Source organism: Somniosus microcephalus, chromosome 4 (assembly GCF_052327205.1).
Source record: "Somniosus microcephalus isolate GS21.2 chromosome 4, FLI_Smic_1.0, whole genome shotgun sequence".
NCBI lineage: Eukaryota > Metazoa > Chordata > Chondrichthyes > Squaliformes > Somniosidae > Somniosus > Somniosus microcephalus.
In genome coordinates this window covers 263,587,377-263,606,334 of record NC_140990.1, presented here as the reverse complement: position 1 = coordinate 263,606,334, position 18,958 = coordinate 263,587,377, and the positions used below count along the sequence as shown (strand labels likewise).

Genomic DNA, 18,958 nt, shown 5'->3' with positions numbered 1-18,958 from the left:
CGGGACCCCCCTCTCCGCCGACGCCCCGGGACCCCCTCTCTCCGCCGACGCCCCAGGACCCCCCCTCTCCGCCGACGCCCCGGGATCCCCCCTCTCCGCCGACGCCCTGGGATCCCCCCTCTCCGCCGACGCCCCGGGGTCCCCCTCTCGGCGGACGCCCCGGGACCCCATCTCCGCCGACGCCCCGGGACCCCATCTCCGCCGACGCCCCGGGACCCCATCTCCGCCGACGCCCCGGGACCCCATCTCCGCCGACGCCCCGGGACCCCCCCATCTCCGCCGACGCCCCGGGACCCCCCCCTCTCCGCCAACGCCCCGGGACCCCCCCTCTCCGCCGACACCCCGGGACCCCCCTCTCCGCTGACGCCCCGGGACCCCCCCTCTCCGCCGACGCCCCGGGATCCCCCCTCTCCGCCGACGCCCTGGGATCCCCCCTCTCCGCCGACGCCCCGGGGCCCCCCTCTCGGCGGACGCCCCGGGACCCCATCTCCGCCGACGCCCCGGGACCCCATCTCCGCCGACGCCCCGGGACCCCATCTCCGCCGACGCCCCGGGACCCCCCCATCTCCGCCGACGCCCCGGGACCCCCCCCTCTCCGCCAACGCCCCGGGACCCCCCCTCTCCGCCGACACCCCGGGACCCCCCTCTCCGCTGACGCCCCGGGACCTCCCTCTCCGCGATCACAACCCCCTCCCCCCTGCAACTTACCATGCTGGCAGCTGCCCCGGCCTGATCTTGAGAACTCAATTCAGCATGCTGCATCGGGACACCCATTTAGCGCCACGCATCTTGCCTGCCAAATTTAAATGAGGCCAGGTCTCAAAATGGTGGGGGCCTCTTCACCATCGGAACAGGCAGCCAAGCAGCGAGCTCAGCCAGTTGGTCGCTCCAAAACTCTGCTGCCTGTATGCTAACCCGCACCAAGTTCAGCTCACCCATCACCACTGTGATCGCTGACCTCTACTGGCTGCTAGTCCCCCAACACCTCCAATTTAAAATTCCCTTTCTCATGTTCAAATCTCTTCATGGTTTTGTCCCTCCCTATCTCTGGAACTTCCTCCGGCCCTACAACCCTCAGAGAACTTGTGCCCTCCAATTCTGGCCTTATCGGCAATGCCCACTCCCTTCAACCCTCCATTGGCGACCGTACCTTCAGCTGTCTAGGTCTGGAATTCGCTTCCTAAAACTCTCCGCCTATCTCTCCTCCTGTAAGTGCCTCCTTAAAACCTACCTCTTTGACCAAGCTTTTTAGTTACCCCTCCTAATATCTCTTTCTTGGGCTTGGTGTCAATTTCTGTCTGATTACACTTCTGTGAAGCGCCTTGTGGCGTTTTCCTATTTTAAAGCTGGAATAGGATCGCAAGTTGTTGTTTTTGGTGTACGCAACTAGAAGTTATATTGATTGTACCAAGTGCCTCTCATCATACTCGGTGTTCTGTATGTTTTGTCTACTGTAGAATAAAGCATCTTATGATTCAAATAGAAGGTTGTCTCACCTAGTGTTAACACAGTCTGCCTTCGGAGAGATTGAAGGAATACTTGTACGTGAAAGGTGGACTATGGTCTAGAACGCAAGGGCTTTTTATGGTTATACTCCTGGGTCCTGAAACTACACCAGCAGATAGAGGGTAGGGGGAGATCACCTTCCTTAAAAAGCAGGCAACCAGACCGCTTAAAGGAGTGGCTGACACGACTGAATTGGTAGATCTCTGCAGCAGACCCCAAATCTTACCTCCCAGGGAAGCCACCGTTCCGACCTAAATGAGTCAGTCTTCCCTGCTGCTGGTCAGTGCTAAAGACCACATAGGTGTTTGCACACTGCAAAGGGGCACCTGTGATCTACTTCCTGCAATCCATCAAAAATTGACTGATGACAATAATGTAGCCAGCCGTTGGCTAGAAGGACCCCGTCGTGTAGAAATTAAGGCCATGGTAACTTTCAACGCCCTAGGTAGTGTAGAGCTAATGTTGGACTGTAGTTTGCTTGCAGCTGACCACAAAAGACCAATGACTGCCTTCTTGCTGAGGCACAACTTCCTAAACCACTGACCTTTCCCAAGATCCAGGAAGCTGTGTACGTGATGATATACATGCTGCCTGGGGAGCTACTGGGTCCTATAATTCTGCCTCTCAATATCTGCCAATGCTGCCACAAACAAAAAAATACAGGTGATGATTTTAATCCTATCAGAGTAGCAGGTGGGCTGTTAAAATCTCTCAGGTTACTTTCCTGCCCTGGAGACGCCGGGACCTGATGGTCTCCGATTTTAAGGTGCTCAATTGAGCATGTGGCAAGGACACCCGCCTCAAGTTCGGATGGTCCTTTTTTCCATCTTCAGGTTGGATGGGGGCCCGACTGCAATTTTAACTCCTCTGGGACCCCCATAAGGAAAACATGGGCCTTCCCTGCTGCGGACTCACCCCTTTCCCTTCCCGATCGTGATGGGCCCCAGCAGCCAAACCCTCCACCTACCTGGTCACAGCGGGCGGCCTTGGATGCGCAATTTCCCACTGACTTCATGGCCGGAATGGATGGGAAATCAACTGGCAGGATTTAAATAAGACCCGGAAGTTAAAATAACCCAGGCTCATTTCTGGAGCAGTGGCCGAGTTTCTAACTCACCCGCCAAAAACGCCACCCCACCACCCTCCCGAGTTTAAATTGGGCTGACGGTTTCTTCAGAAGCTGTGTTGCCCTTCTTTTCCCTTCCAGAACAGCTCACACCACGGTGTTGTGTTAGTTTTAAATATATGGGCTATAAATGCACAAAATGTGGAAACTTAAACAGTGCAATTTTGCAAGGGGTTTATTTGATTGCCATTTAACTAGCTCAATTGTAGTTAGCACAGGAGCTTCACTATTCCTGCAGATATGAGGGTAGAATGGTAGACTAGATAAATGCAATGCCTGGAGGAATTTCTACCCAACTAAGAAAGAAAGAAAAGAAACTATCACCAAGATTAGCTTTCCATGTGTTAAGTCCAAATTACCTTTCATATAGTATTTGACGGTTAGCTAGTGCAATATTAGGAAATATTTCAACCGTAAAGCATAGACAAAACCCCCTAAGTGGCATTTCAATTAGATTAAGAAATGCTTACTTGTAAAGAGGGAGCATTATGGGCAATTGTCTTGAAACATGTGGAGCAATCTCAAGCAAGTTGGCACGTTCCCGGAGTGCTTCTTTCACTAGTTTATACTATAAAAAAGGAAAATAATTGGAAGTTACACATATTATTGATATAATTTATTGACTGTTTAAACGTGTCTGAAAAGAATGTAGATAGATTAGCAGTTCATAGCTGTGTTATCAGCAAATGTACTCAATGAATATTCATTTCATGATAATAACATAATAAGCAAGAAATAATACATATTCTTGTAGAATAAACAATGCTAGGCATGTTTATTCTAACAAGAATGTTTATTATTTATACCTGTTCATAATCTAAATTTGTGAATGCTTTCTGTAGATATCGTACTCCTCCGTGGATAAGCTTAGTGCTTCTGCTACTGGTCCCAGAAGAGAAGTCCTCTCTCTCGATCAGTGCAGTTTTGAGACCTAGGCAGAAGCAAAATCATTCTCTGTAACTTGTTCTAAGTTACTCCATTTGTACAATATTTCACACATCATTTTAAAAAAATGCTTTTCCTTCAATTGAAGACTACCTTCCCCAAACCAGGAATTAGATAACGAAATAGGGTAGATTTTTCATTTCCATGCATTTCGTGGATGCAGCACAAATGAGAGGAGCATTCATTTTCCTGGCCCGGGTCATTTGTATGGCCCAGGTGCACTCCCAACGCAGGCCCACTGAGATCAGGGAAGGGAGGGAATGCCATTAAGATCTTCTGCCGGCAGCTGAAGAGCAGCTGCCAGAACACACAAGGCCCAAAGATAATCCTGCAGGGGAGTGGGGAATCCTGCTAAAACTACAAATACCTTCTTTCTGTATCCATCTTCAGGTTGCCCTGGGGACCTTTGCAGATTTCCGATGTATAGGGGTCCCAGCACAAGCCCCAATGTCGGGTTTCTTCAGACATCCTCTGCGGGAGCATCAAATGGTCTGACATACTGAGGGGAGGAATGGGAACAGTTCCTCTTGCCTCATTACCATGCTTATGCTGGGACCACATCTACTCCAGGCACAGGCACAGTGACATGTTTGGGGAACTCCAGGAGATCTAGGGGTGGACAGCATTGTGGGGGGTGGAGAATTTTTTGTTTTTGATGCACTTGGAAACTGAACATTACCCAGGTGCAAGGAAGAAGAAAGCCCCACAATAGGTTTATCGTACTATAATTTGTATAGAGTATAAACTTATTTTTTTCTACTTTAGACCAAGTCCCTGTTTTGAATGTTACAATTGTTCATTTATTTCATTCACTTGTGTAGTATTTCCAAATTTGGCTATTTTTATTTAAAAGAAAATATAAATCCCTAATCCAACTGCACACTTTTAAACTTCTGGATGGGTGCCTTATTAAAACATTCACCTTTTCTAATGAATTTTAAACTTTTTACAAATCTGCTACAAATAACAAGCAGCAGCAATATTCCCCCAACGTGAGGAGCATTTTCAAAAATGTATTCTCAGGATGTACAGGTCTCTGGCAAGGCTAGCAATTGCTGTTCATCCCAAATTTCCCCGAGAAGGTGGTGTTGCAATTAGATATAACAGAGTGATTTGCTGGGCCACTTCTGAGGGCAGTTTAGAGTCAACTACATAGGATGGAACTGGAGTCACACATAGGCCAGATCAGATTTACAAGCTTTTTATTTCCGGATTTTTTTTTTTTTTTTTTTTTTTTTTTTTTTTTTAAACTGAATTCAATTTCTCAAACTGCCATTGTGGGATTTGAACTCGCATTCTCTCTGGATTAGTAGTCCAGTAACACAACCATTGCATTACCATACCCCTGTGAGGAGCATGGCTGAGGCTCAACAGCTGGAGAGCAAAACAACATGATTTTGACATTAAAAAAGGGAGAGATATTTAAGTCTTTAACCATTTTCATTTCAATAAGAAATTCATTACTGTAATATAAAAATTTTAAACATTTACCATAGTAATTTAGATTGGGGATCAACTTTAACTCACGGCAGTGTTTGCCAGAATGTATCAAGAATGATTAATCTAAGTTTTCTGCACATGAGTAGGTTGAATGTATAGTAAATCTCTCGTGATTCATTTAGATTTTTTTCTTTGAATTACGCTTAATGGGGATTACATTTGACTAAACCTCTCTGTGGATTTCCTATATATGTATCAGAAAAGGAAGAATTGCTGGCACCAAACTCACCTTCTGCATCTATATTCCTCTAGTTATCTTGAGAAGTTAGTGTTTAAAGGTGTTTTGGCTACTATACAAATAAAGGGTTGATGGCTGCACAAGGAGGCCAGATTTGTAAACTTACAGTAATCATTTGTGAGGCTAGAAGCACTACTTATGGGCTATTTTTCCATCCACAAATATATTTTTTCTTGTGCATGTATTTTAATGTTTGCTACAGATTTTTCAGAGTTTTGTTCCAATTTAATATCAGATATCCCTCTGCTAGACCACCAATGGTCTGACATAGAGGTACAAGGTCTGACGCAAAATATATTCTTATTTGCCACTCACATTATTGGAATAATAATTATAAACATAATTGTAACCTGGTAGAAATCCATGTAAGTGTGCTTAAAAAGAAACAATTTATGTACAAGAAGGTGCCTCTGTTTACTTTATGATGGCAATAGCCCCTCTCCATTTTTGCTTTTCCAATATGCAATAGAATTAGAGATTGATTTTCAAAATATTTGGGTACTGTCATATGAGGAATGCTTATTTTGCAAATTGTTGCACAGGTTTTTACTTCCACACTCATGTTAGCATACCCTTGTAACCTGCACCAATTCCCTTAGGGCATGAAAGAGTCAGCCACATTATGAGGCACTGGAGTCACATGCAGGTCAGACTGGATGAGGGTGGCAGTTTCCCTTCCCCGGAATAAGGCTATTAGTGAACCTGTTGGGTTTTTTACAACAATCTGGCAGCTTTGATGATAATTTTTCTTCATGCTAGCCCACACATTTATTGGATTCAATTATACAACTTGCCATGGTAGGATTTGACCTCACAACTTCTGGGTTGCTAAATCTGCATCATAACCACAACCTTATCTAGCCCCTAATTAACGAATGATAACTTGACTTTTAAATTATGGAAATTTTAACTATTGCTGCCTATAACTTTAAAAAAAAGAAAACTTTTCTGAAAATTAAGTTTGAGTTTTCACTTCTTATACTTTGACCCAACCAAAATGTCTCAAAAATTATTGGGCAAATTAAGTAAATTCCTTATATGCTGATTTGGTCAAATAACTCTCATTAAGACAGTGCCTTTACTAATTTTCATTTTGACCTATTCCAAATTATTAAGTTCCTGCCACAAGAGGGAATTGGGATTGATTTTTTTTAATTGGTTCTCGGGATGTGTGTGATACTGGGAAGACCACAATTATTGCCCATCCCTAGTTGCCCTGAGAAGGTGGTGGTGGTGGGCTTTCTCCTTGAACCACCTACAGCCCTTGTTGGGATGGAGCTCCCATGTGTGGTTAGGATGGAATTCCAGGATTTTGGCCCAATGGCGATGAAGGATTATGCCATGAAGGATAGTGTGTGACTTGGAGGTGATGGTGTTCCCATGATCTTGCTGCTGTTGTGAATTTCACAACTTGAACAGTTTCCCCTTGCGATTGTGCAGAACACACATTTCCTTTAGAAGGACTAGATTCTCAGGCCTGTGGAAGTAATAATGTCACTCATAAGTGTAACAAACATAAACACACATGGTCAATATAAATATGGACTGCACTTGCATTAAACTTTGAGATCTTTTGAAAATACATAGGGAGTGCATGGGTAATGATACAGATTCTTTTCACACACTGATTTGATAAAAAAAAGACGACAACAGTTGATCTGAAGGAAGATCTAACCTAGAAGTGATTTTCTGAATATTTTACACTAGTGAATGGAACTCCACAATACAGTCTCATAATTCTCACTTCTTTTATTTCTTTTGATATCTGGTTGACATCCATTTAACATGAACATATTATTTTCAGTGAACAATTGGGTGATCTCAGATAGAATACTTGTTCCAGAAGCTCATGTGAGCTACAGTTAATGCTTAGGCCCCTATTTGGATAGCAAGAAAACCGTTTGACTTGGTGGGGTAAAGAAGAAATGTAATTACAAAGATGTGGCACTCTAATCAACCCAAGCAATTAGTTTTACTTGATCATGACTCCAAATCAATGTGATGTAATTAAGAGTTGGTCATTTGAAGGAAAGCAGTGCATACAACTTACAGACAATACAGTACTAGGTAGTGGACAAACAAATGAGATTGTGGACAGCAACAAATCAAATTGTGCCCTTGTGCTTGTGCCTATGAAGCACTTCTCCACTAGAAGTTCTCATAGAATAGGATTATAAATGTAAAGCTTTATGGCTTTGTCAGTAGTTTCCGATTTAATTAATTTCACGTGTACCCAGTGTAGGCAAATTCAGGCCCTTTTGGGTCATCATACTGTTCAGAGACTCAACTAATTAGGCATCAGTACTCAGCAGTTAATAACATTTTCCAGGTTGGAAGCCTTCTAGTTCCAAGAATAGTGAAAGAAAAACACTCATTTGCACAATGTGTGATACGATTCACTGATAGTCCATTAGTGGAGGAACTCCTTAATGAGTGCGAACAGCCAAAATGGCTGTTTCTACAGTTGGGGTGGGGGAGGATGTGGAACGATAAGGATCCTTTAACGAGGTAGGAGTTTTCAAATTTTATATGTCAGTGGAGGGGGGGTGGGGGGAGTACACAAGCCTTTATACATTACACTAAACACAAATAAAAGTTAATTCCAGCTGTGCTTTTATTTAACTTGTGGTCACTTTATTTTAACTAACTCTACAAAATAAGCAAACTATGTGTTAATGGCCCTAAATGTGCATGATCCTGCACTGCCACCAGAATCACCGCTGGGCAGGACTACTTCCTACTAGTCCCAGGTGCCTTTGACCATGTTGGAATTTCCAGGACCATTTGAATAACATCCACAGCTGCGGCATCTGTGGAGAGAGGAACAGAATTAATGTTTCAGGTCGATGACCTTTCATTAGAACGGTCATCGACCTGAAACGGTTCTGACGACAGGTCATCGACCTGAAACGTTAACTCTGTTTCTCTCTCCACAGGTGCTGCCTGACCTGCTGAGTATTTCCAGCATTTTCTGTTTTTACTACTGCTTATGCTTACTAGGGTGTCTATAGAAAGCATGCTTATGGCCTAACATTCTTCCATAGACCACATTAAAACATTTCATTAACCGATTTCAAATATGGTTTGTTCACATCCTGAAAATTTTATGTTTTGTCAAAATCATTTAAAATTGAACAGATTCCATGAAAACTCTTATTTTTTTAAAATTAGATCATCGCATGTGACTGCATGACACGGTGAGCAGAGGCAAGGACTCACCAATGCAGTTTTTAAACTGATGGTGGAATGCTTTCTCCTGAACATTTAACTTGCCTACTGCTGGTGTTCTGACAATGTTATGATCAAAGTAAAAGCAGCAGCTTAGAGCTGAAAGGCACAGTGGCAAAATGAGTATTTTTTTAAAATGGTGTATAATACATTTGCCATTGTGCTCTGCATAGTCCAGCCATGCACACAAGAGAAGTACGTTAGAACCCAGAAGAGCTAGTACAGTAATAAAGATTGCTTTCTATTTCTAAAATACTGTAACTTCAGAGGATTGTAGTAATGTTCATACAGTGACTATACTTCGAATGTTCTTAATTGGCTGTAAAGCGCTTTGGGACATCCCGAGGTCATGAAAGGCGCTATCTAAATGCAAGTCTTTCTTTTTTTTAAGTCAAGATTTGACTATTCAATTCATATCAGTGGTACTATTTTACAGCCAGTACTGTGGACTACAGTTAAAACCATTACAAAATCAGTGAGAAGTGTACCAGGAAATCCTTGATATCAGTTATCTGAAGCGGGTAGTGAAACAACATTTCGGACACAAAATTTAAATCGTATCTTACCTAGGGTGAGAAAGAGAGAGAGAGAGAGAGAGAGAGAGAGAGAGAGCACAAGATAAATGCACTGTTCTTTATGAAAATAACAGCTTTCTGACATTCTGGTTTTCAATTACACTCAAGCTTCCAGTTTATACGTCAATGTATAAGAGAGCAATACAGACATATTGAACACACAAAATGATGAGAAATTTACAGATGATTTTTAAATGAGAAATTACTTACCCCTAGTAACAGCATCTAGGGCACAACCAGCTCCTGTTGCCCCTCCCCCAATAATAAGGACATCAAATTCCTTAGTGGTCTGTAAGGTGTACAGTTGAGCGTCTCTTGATGGGAAGTCATTTTGAAGATACCCTTTGTTCAGCAGTTCTGATGCTTGAACATAAGAAAGGCGGGCCTATGCAATTAAAACGGAGTGACAATGAAGCAAGACTTCAACACAGAATTTTCCACTTGTGCCCAATTAAAGATACTGAGATGAGCGTAATAGAGTAAGACATACTTTTGACAATATTCTTTCAGCAGATATGAAGATATGAAACATGTTCATTAACAAAAATACAGCTTTATATTCAACATTCTTGCCTATTATAAGTCACTTTATATTTTATTTTACACCTGGTATTATTTTCAAAGTACCCAGCAGTGAGTAACAATAAAGATAATGGTACCCAAGTGAATGGGCTGACCAAATGATGCTCTCTGGGATTATCTTACACCCCAAGTCAACATCAGCCATAAAATAAATTGTACATCATTTAGTGTAGCAGCCTGGTTCAATTGTTCTTAAAACCAGAAACAATAATGGGCCGGAATTTGCTGAAAAACAGTAACGGCATGTGGACAACACACGCTGTTATTAAGGTGCAAATCGGCCAGCAATTTGTGCCAAGGAAGAGCTACCCTGTGAATTGCAAATCGCCGCAAGTTACTGGACGATTTGCACCCCTCCACCATCAGCCTCGCGAAAATGACATCTTGCCTTTAACCTCCTCATGAGTTTCATGAAGTCGCTGCATTTGCACATTAATTGGCAATTAAACTCGCCAGAGAAAGTTAAGTCTAGTAATTAACAGCGCAAGTACCCTTTTAACAATGCGCTAATTATTAATGGCTGCTAATCAACCTCTCTGACCCAGAAAGTGAATTAAAAGTGTGCCGTTGCATTCCTTCAAGTAATTAATTGTAGTTGGAGATGTTAGAAATGTCAAATTTATTACTACATTTTTCTTACTTTTCCTTTGTCTCTTTTTCTCTCTGTTTTAATCCAATCTTTCTTTCTCCATCTTTATTTCCCTTTCTGTACCTGAACTTTGACTTTGAATTCACCCACACTAATTCAACCACCTTCTCTGTCCTTCCTCCATTTATTTCTCTATCCTTAAATCTCATCAGTTAAGAAGATACACAGTTGGTCCATTCGTTCACCAGGGTCCCCGATACCCAGTTGCCCTCGCCGCATCATTATCAGCTTGTAGGAATTCGTGAATTCTTGACGAAATTACTAAGAGTTAGGCAATCAGCTAACCAAAACGATGTTTAATGCAAACTGGTGGAAGTAACATTCAAAAACACAGGAGAACTCAAACACAGGTCTTTGCTTAAAGCTGGCTCCACGAGGACTGAGAGGGGAGGCTCCTCAGTCTGATGTCATGACGTCATCACGTTTCCTGCCATTGGGAACATCACGTGACCCACGTGATGACGTCATCGCGCTTGGTCTTAACCCTTTAGAGACCGCGCTGTTAACATGCAGCAAACGAATACAGATACCGATTGACTTTGTTGCAGGCAATTGAACCCCTTGGTGGCTCTGCCACATGCGCCCCCCCAGAATTGTCCTTAACAACGGCAGTCAATCGAAGAGGAGGTCGGACAAGCCTGTTCGAACGACTCCTATACTCCCGGAGAGGAATGTGCTGGGCAGTTGATGAACTGGCAGGTGGAACGATCTGGCTGGGCGTGGCAGCGACGGGCGGCCGACCACGACGCGGTGGCTGTGCGGTTTCGACTGGCTGTTCGAGGTCCAGGTGTGCGGGCTTGAGGCGGTCCACTGAAATGTGGTCAGGTTTGCCGCCGATGTTGACCAAAAAACTCTTGGCACCCACCCGCAATACTCGGAAAGGCCCCGTGTAAGGAGGCTTGAGCGGACTGCGATGGGCATCGTGACGAACAAAAACGTACTTGGCCCGCATTAGCTCCACTGGAATGTGGGAGGCCGGAAGACCGTGATGTGACGTCGGAATCGGCTGGAACATCCGGGCAGCGTCCCGGTGGGCGTCGAGTTGCTCGGTTGCGGACCACGGCTGCGTTGGTGACGGCAGGAACTCGCCTGGCACCCGGAGTGTCTGGCCGTACACCAGTTCCGCGGCAGACGACTGCAGGTCTTCTTTTGGCGCCGTACGCAAACCAAGCATAACCCAAGGCAGCCTATCTACTCATGCGGTGCCCTGGAGGCTGGCTCTGAGCGCCGCCTTCAACGACCGATGAAAGCGCTCACATAACCCGTTGGCCTGTGGGTGGTAGGCCGTGGTGCGATGGAGCTTGGTGCCCAAACCGATAGCCACAGCATTCCAAAGCTCGGACGTGAATTGTGGGCCGCGGTCGGACGAAATATCCAATGGGACGCCGAACCGTGCCACCCATGAGGAAATAAAAGCCCTGGCGACATCCGCGGAGGTAGTGGACATCAGCGGAACCGCCTCCGGCCATCTTGTAGTGCGGTCGACCATGGTCAAGAGGTGAGTGAAACCGTGTGACGGTGGAAGTGGCCCAACGAGATCGACGTTGACATGGTCGAAACGGCATTCCAGCACTTTGAAGGTGGCCAAGGGGCTTTAACATGACGTTGCACCTTGGTTCGGTGGCAAACGACGCAGGTATTAGCCCAGTCACGAACGTCCTTGCGCATCCCTCTCCAGACGAATTTGGATGCCAGTAACTTCCGAGACGCCCTCACGCCAGGATGTGAAAGTCCGTCTATGGCGTCAAAAACTTTGCGACACCAGGAAACCGGAACGATCGGGCGGGGAGGCCCCATGGAGACGTCGCAGAGCAAAGAGGTGCCCGCCGAGTGGAAATGTACGTCCGTCGACTGAAGGCAGGAGGAGTCGGTACGGAAAGCTTGAGTTTCAGGGTCAGCTGCTTGGTCGGCAGCCATGCGTGAATAATTTATTCCCAGCTGGACAGCCTGGACGGCCGCGCGCGAGAGGCAATCGGCCACCATGTTGTCCTTGCCGGCCACATGACGGGTGTCTGTGGTGAACTCTGAAATAAAGGAGTTGCCGCTGCTGCCGAGCCGACCACGGTTCGGTAGTCTTGGCCACAGCAAACGTCAGCGGTTTGTGGTCCACAAACGCGGTGAAATGGCACCCTTCCAAAAGAAAACGAAAATGGCAAATAGCCAGAAACAACGCCAACAACTCCCTGTCGAACCTGCTGTACTTGCGCTCTTTACGGCGCAGTTGGCGACCAAAAAACGGCAGTGGTTGCCACGCACCGTTGACCCACTGCTCTTGCATGGCTCCTATCGCTAAATCAGAAGCGTCGGTCGTGAGGGCGATGTTGGCGCCAGGCAGTGGGTGTGCCAGCATCGTTGCGTTCACGAGAGCAGCCTTCGTGTCCCCGAAGGCACAATCCATCTCCGGCATCCAAACCACGGGTCCCTTTCCCGGCTTTCCTCAGAGCCTCGTAGAGTGGCTGCATTCGTTGTGCTGCCCTGGGCACAAACCGATGATAAAAATTCACCAGACCCAGGAACTCCTGGAGGGCCTTGACGGACTGCGGCCGCGGAAATGCTGCGATCGTCTCCACCTTTGACGGAAGTGGCAACGCCCCCTCCGAAGTGATGCGGTGGCCCAAAAAGTCCAACTGCTGCAGCCCGAACTGGCATTTGGCCGGGTTGATTATCAGGCCATGCTGATGGAGGCGGCGAAAGAGTAAGCACAGATGAGCGATGTGTTCCTCTTTAGTGGCGCTGGCGATTAGAATATCATCGAGGTACACAAATAAAAACTTAAGGTCCCGCAGTACCGAATCCATAAGGCGCTGAAACGCCTGTGCCACATTCTTGAGCCCGAATGGCATTCGGAGAAACTCAAATAGGCCGAAAGGGGTAATAACCGCCGTCCTTGGGACGTCCTGGGGGTGCATAGGCACCTGATGGTACCCACGGACGAGGTCGACTTTGGAAAAAATTGAATTCCCGGCCAAATGCGCGGAGAAATCCTGAATGTGTGGTATGGGATACCAATCAGGAATTGTGACCTCGTAAAGCCGTCGGTAGTCACCGCAGGGCCGCCTCCCGCCACCGGGTTTAGGGACGATATGGAGCAGCGAGGACCAGGGACTATTTGACCGGCGAATAATCCCCAACCACTCCATTGCGGCGAACTCTGCCTTCGCAGCCGCGAGTTTGCTGGGTTCCAATCGCCGAGCCCGTGCGTAAACCGGGGAGCCGGTCGTCGTAATATGGTGCTCCACCCCATGCTTGGCGGTCGTTGCAGAGAAGGTGGGCCTGGTTAACTCTGGAAATTCCCCAAGGAGGCGGGTGAAATCGTTGGACGCTGGCAAGGCGCAGGAGACCGCATGCGATGCGGCAGAACCTTGAAAACACGGGATGGAGTTGAACGTGGCGGCGTTGATCAGTCGACAATTTTTCAAATCTACTAACAAGCTTGCACAATCTTGGCGGTGATAAACTCCCATTGACCGCCGAAACACACCTGGGCCCGCCGTTTCCCAAATGTACGAATAGCGCCGCCGTTGGCAGCTTGGAGTGGACAACCGCGCCTCCCAGTCCGGATGTCGAGGACCGATGTGGGAAGGATGCTACACTGCACTCCCGTGTCGCATTAAAACCACCGACCTGAGATGGAATCGGTGACATAAAGTAGCTTCCCGGAATCGCCAATCGCCATCGCAGCCGTGGGGCAAACTTCAGGTTCCGTCTTCCCGTCGCGCGGTTGGTGCTGGTGTTTCTTCGTTGCTTTAGGCTTGAACCCACAGGGAGGACAGCAGCATCGGGCCTTCGGGCCAAAATGGGCGTGATAATAACACCAGCCGGATGGTGGAGGCGTCAGGGCGGGGCCTTTCTGGGAGGGAGGCCTCGAGGCAGCGCAGTATTGTTGCATGACGGCGTAAATTTTGTCAGCCTCGGCCGCGAGCGCCACACAATCCGCAGTTTCCAACCTCGCAAGGGCTGCCTGCACCTGCTCGGGCAATTGGCTCAGGAACAATTCCCGAAATAGGAAACACTGCGGTTCTGAACCAAGGAGTGTGAGCATCTGGCTCATTAACTCCAACGGCTTGGAGTCGCCTAACCCGGGCAGCGTGAGTAACCGCCGTGCACATTCCGACTTTGTGAGGCCGAATACCTGGATAAGCCGCGCCTTTAAGGGTGTCGTACTTGCTGTCGGCCGGGGGATTTTCCAGCAGGCTGATGATCCTCGAGGCCGTGGAGCTGTCGAGTGCGGAGACCACACAGAGGTAACGGGTCTGATCCTGCACTACATTCCAGAGCTCGAACTGAGCCTCCGCTTGCACAAACAAGGAGGCCGCCTGTTGTTCCCAGAACTGAGGGAGCTTCAAAGCCACTGCGTTGGCCTCCATCATGTCACTGCGTCTCGCTTCCTCCGCGAAGATCATCCACGAAGAATCGGGGTCACCACTGTAGGAATTCGTGAATTCCTGACGAAATTACTAAGAGCGAGGCAATCAGCTAACCAAAACGATGTTTAATGCAAACTGGTGGAAGTAACATTCAAAAACACAGGAGGAGAACTCAAACACAGGTCTTTGCTTAAAGCTGGCTCCACGAAGACTGAGAGGGGAGGCTCCTCAGTCTGACGTCATCACGTTTCCCGCCATTGGGAACGTCACGTGACCCACATGATGACGTCATCGCGCTTGGTCTTAACCCTTTAGAGACCGCGCTGTTAACATGCAGCAAACGAATACAGATACCGATTGACTTTGTTACAGGCAATTATGTGCAACAATATAAGAACCCCTTGGTGGCTCTGCCACAAGCTCACACTTCCAGGGCAAAAAATATTTGAGCTGAAGGGTGCAGGAAAAAAAATCTATCTAACCGGGCACGCTGTGACTTGACTCGCTCCAGCAAATTCCAGCCCAATGTAAAGTGGCACATCACTCATTAAACGAAGTGAGGGGTGTAAAAAGTCAAATTTGCATTACATCACTGAAATAAAAAAGATACCAACCCCACGCTATACTGTAGGCACCTCATATACTGCAATGGTGCATTATGTTTGCAATGAAATGTTTTTTCCACTAAGCTCATACTTGTGCAAATGACAAATTGTGACACTTATCATGGAATGATAACAGCACAGAAGATGGCCATTGCTCCTGGTCCTGTTCCTGGGACTAGGGACAGGGTCACTGGCAATGCTTGGAAGCTAAGCAGAGCCAGGCCTGGTTAGTACCTGGAGGGGTGACCATCAGGGAAGACCGGGTGCAGAAGGTCATGGAAGGAGCCCCGAGGAGGGGCGGCTGGTGAGCAGGCCCGGGCGTTGGGCTGAAGATTGTTGGAATGGTGGAAATGGAATGGCGGCGCGCACAGACGCAGCGGCTTTGCTTCTCCCAGGACGGTGCTATTTACGTTTAATGTTAATGTTATTTGTACTGGACTCATGGGAGCTTGCAAGATCACATTGCGTTGTACAATGACAATAAAGTTGAATTATTGTTATTATCTTGTGCCTGTGTCGGCTCTTTGGTAGAGCTCTCCAATTAGTCTCACTCCCCCTGCTCTTTCCCCATAGCCCTGCCATTTTTTTCCCTTCAAGTATTTATCCAATTCCCTTTTGAAAGTTACTACTAAATTTGTTTCCCTCACCCTTTCAGGCAATGCATTCCAGATCACAACAATTCGCTGTGTAAAAATGAAATCCTCAAATTGTTTCCTCATGTCGCATCTGGTTCTTTTGCCTATCACCTTAAATCTGTGTCCTCTGGTTACCGACCCTTCTGCTACTGGAAACAATCTCTCTTTATTTACTCTATCAAAACCGTTCATGATTTTGAACACATCTAGTAAATCTCCTCTTAACCGTCTCTGCTCTAAGGAGAACAACTCCAGCTTCTCCAGTCTCTCCACATATGTGGTAACTTCACTCTTCACAATAAGACAGTGATATTTAGAGATTTTCTTTCCACACTAATATCAGCCATGTCACTAAAGCTAAATCACTTGTCATTTTTAAGTTTATCAAGCCTTTTAAATAATTTTCTCTTTATCAACAGTTGACATCGTATTACATTAAAATAGCCACGATTTCTTTAAGAAAACTAGAAAATGTAGGTGTGACTAAAAATTCCATGATTGGTTTGTATTTTCTACAGCAGGCTTGTAGATTCTTTCACATGCAAGTACATACAATTATTTTTTTTTAAATAAGAGGGTTGGAAAGCCATATTAATGATCAGTTCACTTTGGTTAATTTCCTACACAAAATCTCACTCCAAGGGGAAAAAAAGAAGTTTAATGATGACTAAATGTTTTATTCAAATCTGCACACAGAACTCATACTGAATGATTATATCAATTTTGCTCCTGCTGGAACACGATTAGACTTGCAAATTCTTGAACGTACAGTATCAAGACATTTGCAATTTGGAGCTTAACAGCAAACGAGACCTATTAATTATCATCTACTTCCAAAAAAGTGCATATTTAAAGACTGCAGACAATTAACAACCAGGTTGTCCTGTAATCACAGTTTTAGCTTAATGCAAGACTTCATGCAAATTACTGTACGAGACAGGGATTTCATTTGTTTTCTCATTGGGGTTACTTTTAGATCATGTTCTCTTATTAAAGTCCCCAGTACTTTAAAAATGCACCAGGCTGCAATGAATAATATAGAGTATACTCGTGCACACAAACCGCTGATGATTTGATAATGGCCGTGCAGTTGCGTACATTCTTTCAAAATTTGAATACGATAAAAGAATGACAAGATTTACTTTCTTGTACAATAATGCAAGAACATGCAAATATATTTAATGAAGTAATGGTAATCAATATTGTAGCAACTGGCCCTGATTTTAACTCCCCACCGCCAACTGCAAACCTGGCCGGGGGTGGTCAGTTAAGATGAAGGCAGCGGCTTACCCACCTGATATCGCTGCCGTCCCGCCATGTACCGATGTTAACCTGCTCTTTTGAGCATGCAAGCAGGGCACCCACCCTAAGCTGACTGGGTCTTGTTCAAATATACGGATCGGGGCCCACTGACGTCAATGGGACCTGATCTGCAATATTAGTCGGCGGCCTGAGCGGGGCAGCAGTGACTGACAGCTTCTCAGTCAGGCCAAACTTGACGGACTACACCGGGAAGCTTTGGGCCCACTTGCCATTGGCTTCCCCCCCACGATCGTGTCCAGAGCCCCCCCACTTACCTGACTACCATGGATCGATCCCGTGAGTTCCTGGCTGCGGCCTCCTGAATTCCCTGCTCCTGCCTGCCGGCCAGGAACCTAGCCAGGTTCGGGCAAGAGTCGCAGAACATTTATGGTAATGAGGGCCGGCTGTTAGGATCAGCCAAGCCTTCACGTCCCCAAACTGCCCGGATTCACCACTCGCTGGCACTGCACCCACTGCCCCCCTTTAAAATCGGGGCCAGAGTCTCTGACTTAACCACTTTGGTTTCATTTCACCAGGACATACACACTCAACAGAAAGAAGTAAAAAGCAAAATTATTAGCATGGGGAGCAGCAATACAAGTACAATAATAGTCATCGTTATCCCAAAATGTTGCAAAGCAAGCTTTTTTTAAATTGAGAAATTCAGGTGACGGCAAATGTCCACAGTGTAAAACACCACCAAGGTTGATAAAAGTGGAGAAGATGAGAAATGAGCATGTATGTCTTTCTTTGTTCTGCATTTTAAAACTTATGAGACACCATAACTTTTTTCAGTCAATTTTAAAACAATTCTTCCTTTATTGTAAATTATTAACACTGCACTTGAGCTTGTTTGAACCCTTGAGAATTACAATGTACCATTTGGCACTGTTCCTACTTCAATCTTTGGTCTCAGGAAGATAATAAATGTCATTATTGTAGATTTGCTAATTGATATGTAGGCTCAAAAATTGACAGCGCAATAGTAGCATGTAGTAAACAAATTAAGTCTTCCTATGTTGTTAAGTTTTTAAAACTCCAAAAACCATAAAATATTTCCCTCATCAAAAACTGCTCTACATGGTGAGCACACAAAAAATAGTTTCCACAACTAATTGCACTTACTTAGCTGGTAATGTAAATCTTGTATAAAGCACACTACCAAGGCACAGAAATAGATCTCTCCACACAGGTATTTGCCTTCCTCCTTCTTTTCCCCACTAATTTTCTTACCTACCTTCTTCCTCACCAAGGACCCAACAGACCCTTGGCCGGAATTTTCTGGGGTCCATATGGGTGCGATTGGAGGCGGGTCGGGTGGAAAGTTTGAAATACCTTGCAGCGGGTCGTGAACCCGCCGTCATCCCGCCCCCACGTGCCTTTCCCTCAGGCGCGTTTCCAGCACGGCAGCGACCCGAACAGCAGAGACGGGCGAGCTCAATTAAATAATTATTAGGTACTTGTCAGACCCTTAAGCGCCTTTATCACCCTACCATTCAAATTTCCCTGAATTAGCACAGGAATCACGCAGCTCAGGAACCACGTCTGAGAAGCTGAGGCGGAAGTGGAGTGGCCATTGATCCAGCTCATTAGTGCACAGCATGGAAAGTACAATAAAAACTCCAACCTCACAGCAGATCACCTTCAGAAGGCAGATGCTGTTGCTGACTGCATTGTCAGCACAGATTTAGTTTTCTAGA

General features: G+C 46.1%; 1 protein-coding gene across 3 annotated transcripts in view; it reads right to left on the bottom strand.

The window, feature by feature from the left end:
- gpd2 (glycerol-3-phosphate dehydrogenase 2 (mitochondrial)) overlaps positions 1-18,958 on the bottom strand; it is a 188,449-nt gene that overhangs the window by 73,107 nt on the left and 96,384 nt on the right. For all 3 annotated transcript variants that reach the window (XM_085986321.1, XM_085986319.1, XM_085986320.1), the window contains exons 3-5: positions 9,329-9,503; positions 3,439-3,563; positions 3,103-3,200 (exon numbers count right to left, since the gene is read on the bottom strand). In XM_085986321.1, the coding sequence (XP_085842447.1) occupies positions 3,103-3,200; positions 3,439-3,563; positions 9,329-9,503 (398 nt within the window). The remainder of the gene's footprint in view (positions 1-3,102; positions 3,201-3,438; positions 3,564-9,328; positions 9,504-18,958) is intronic.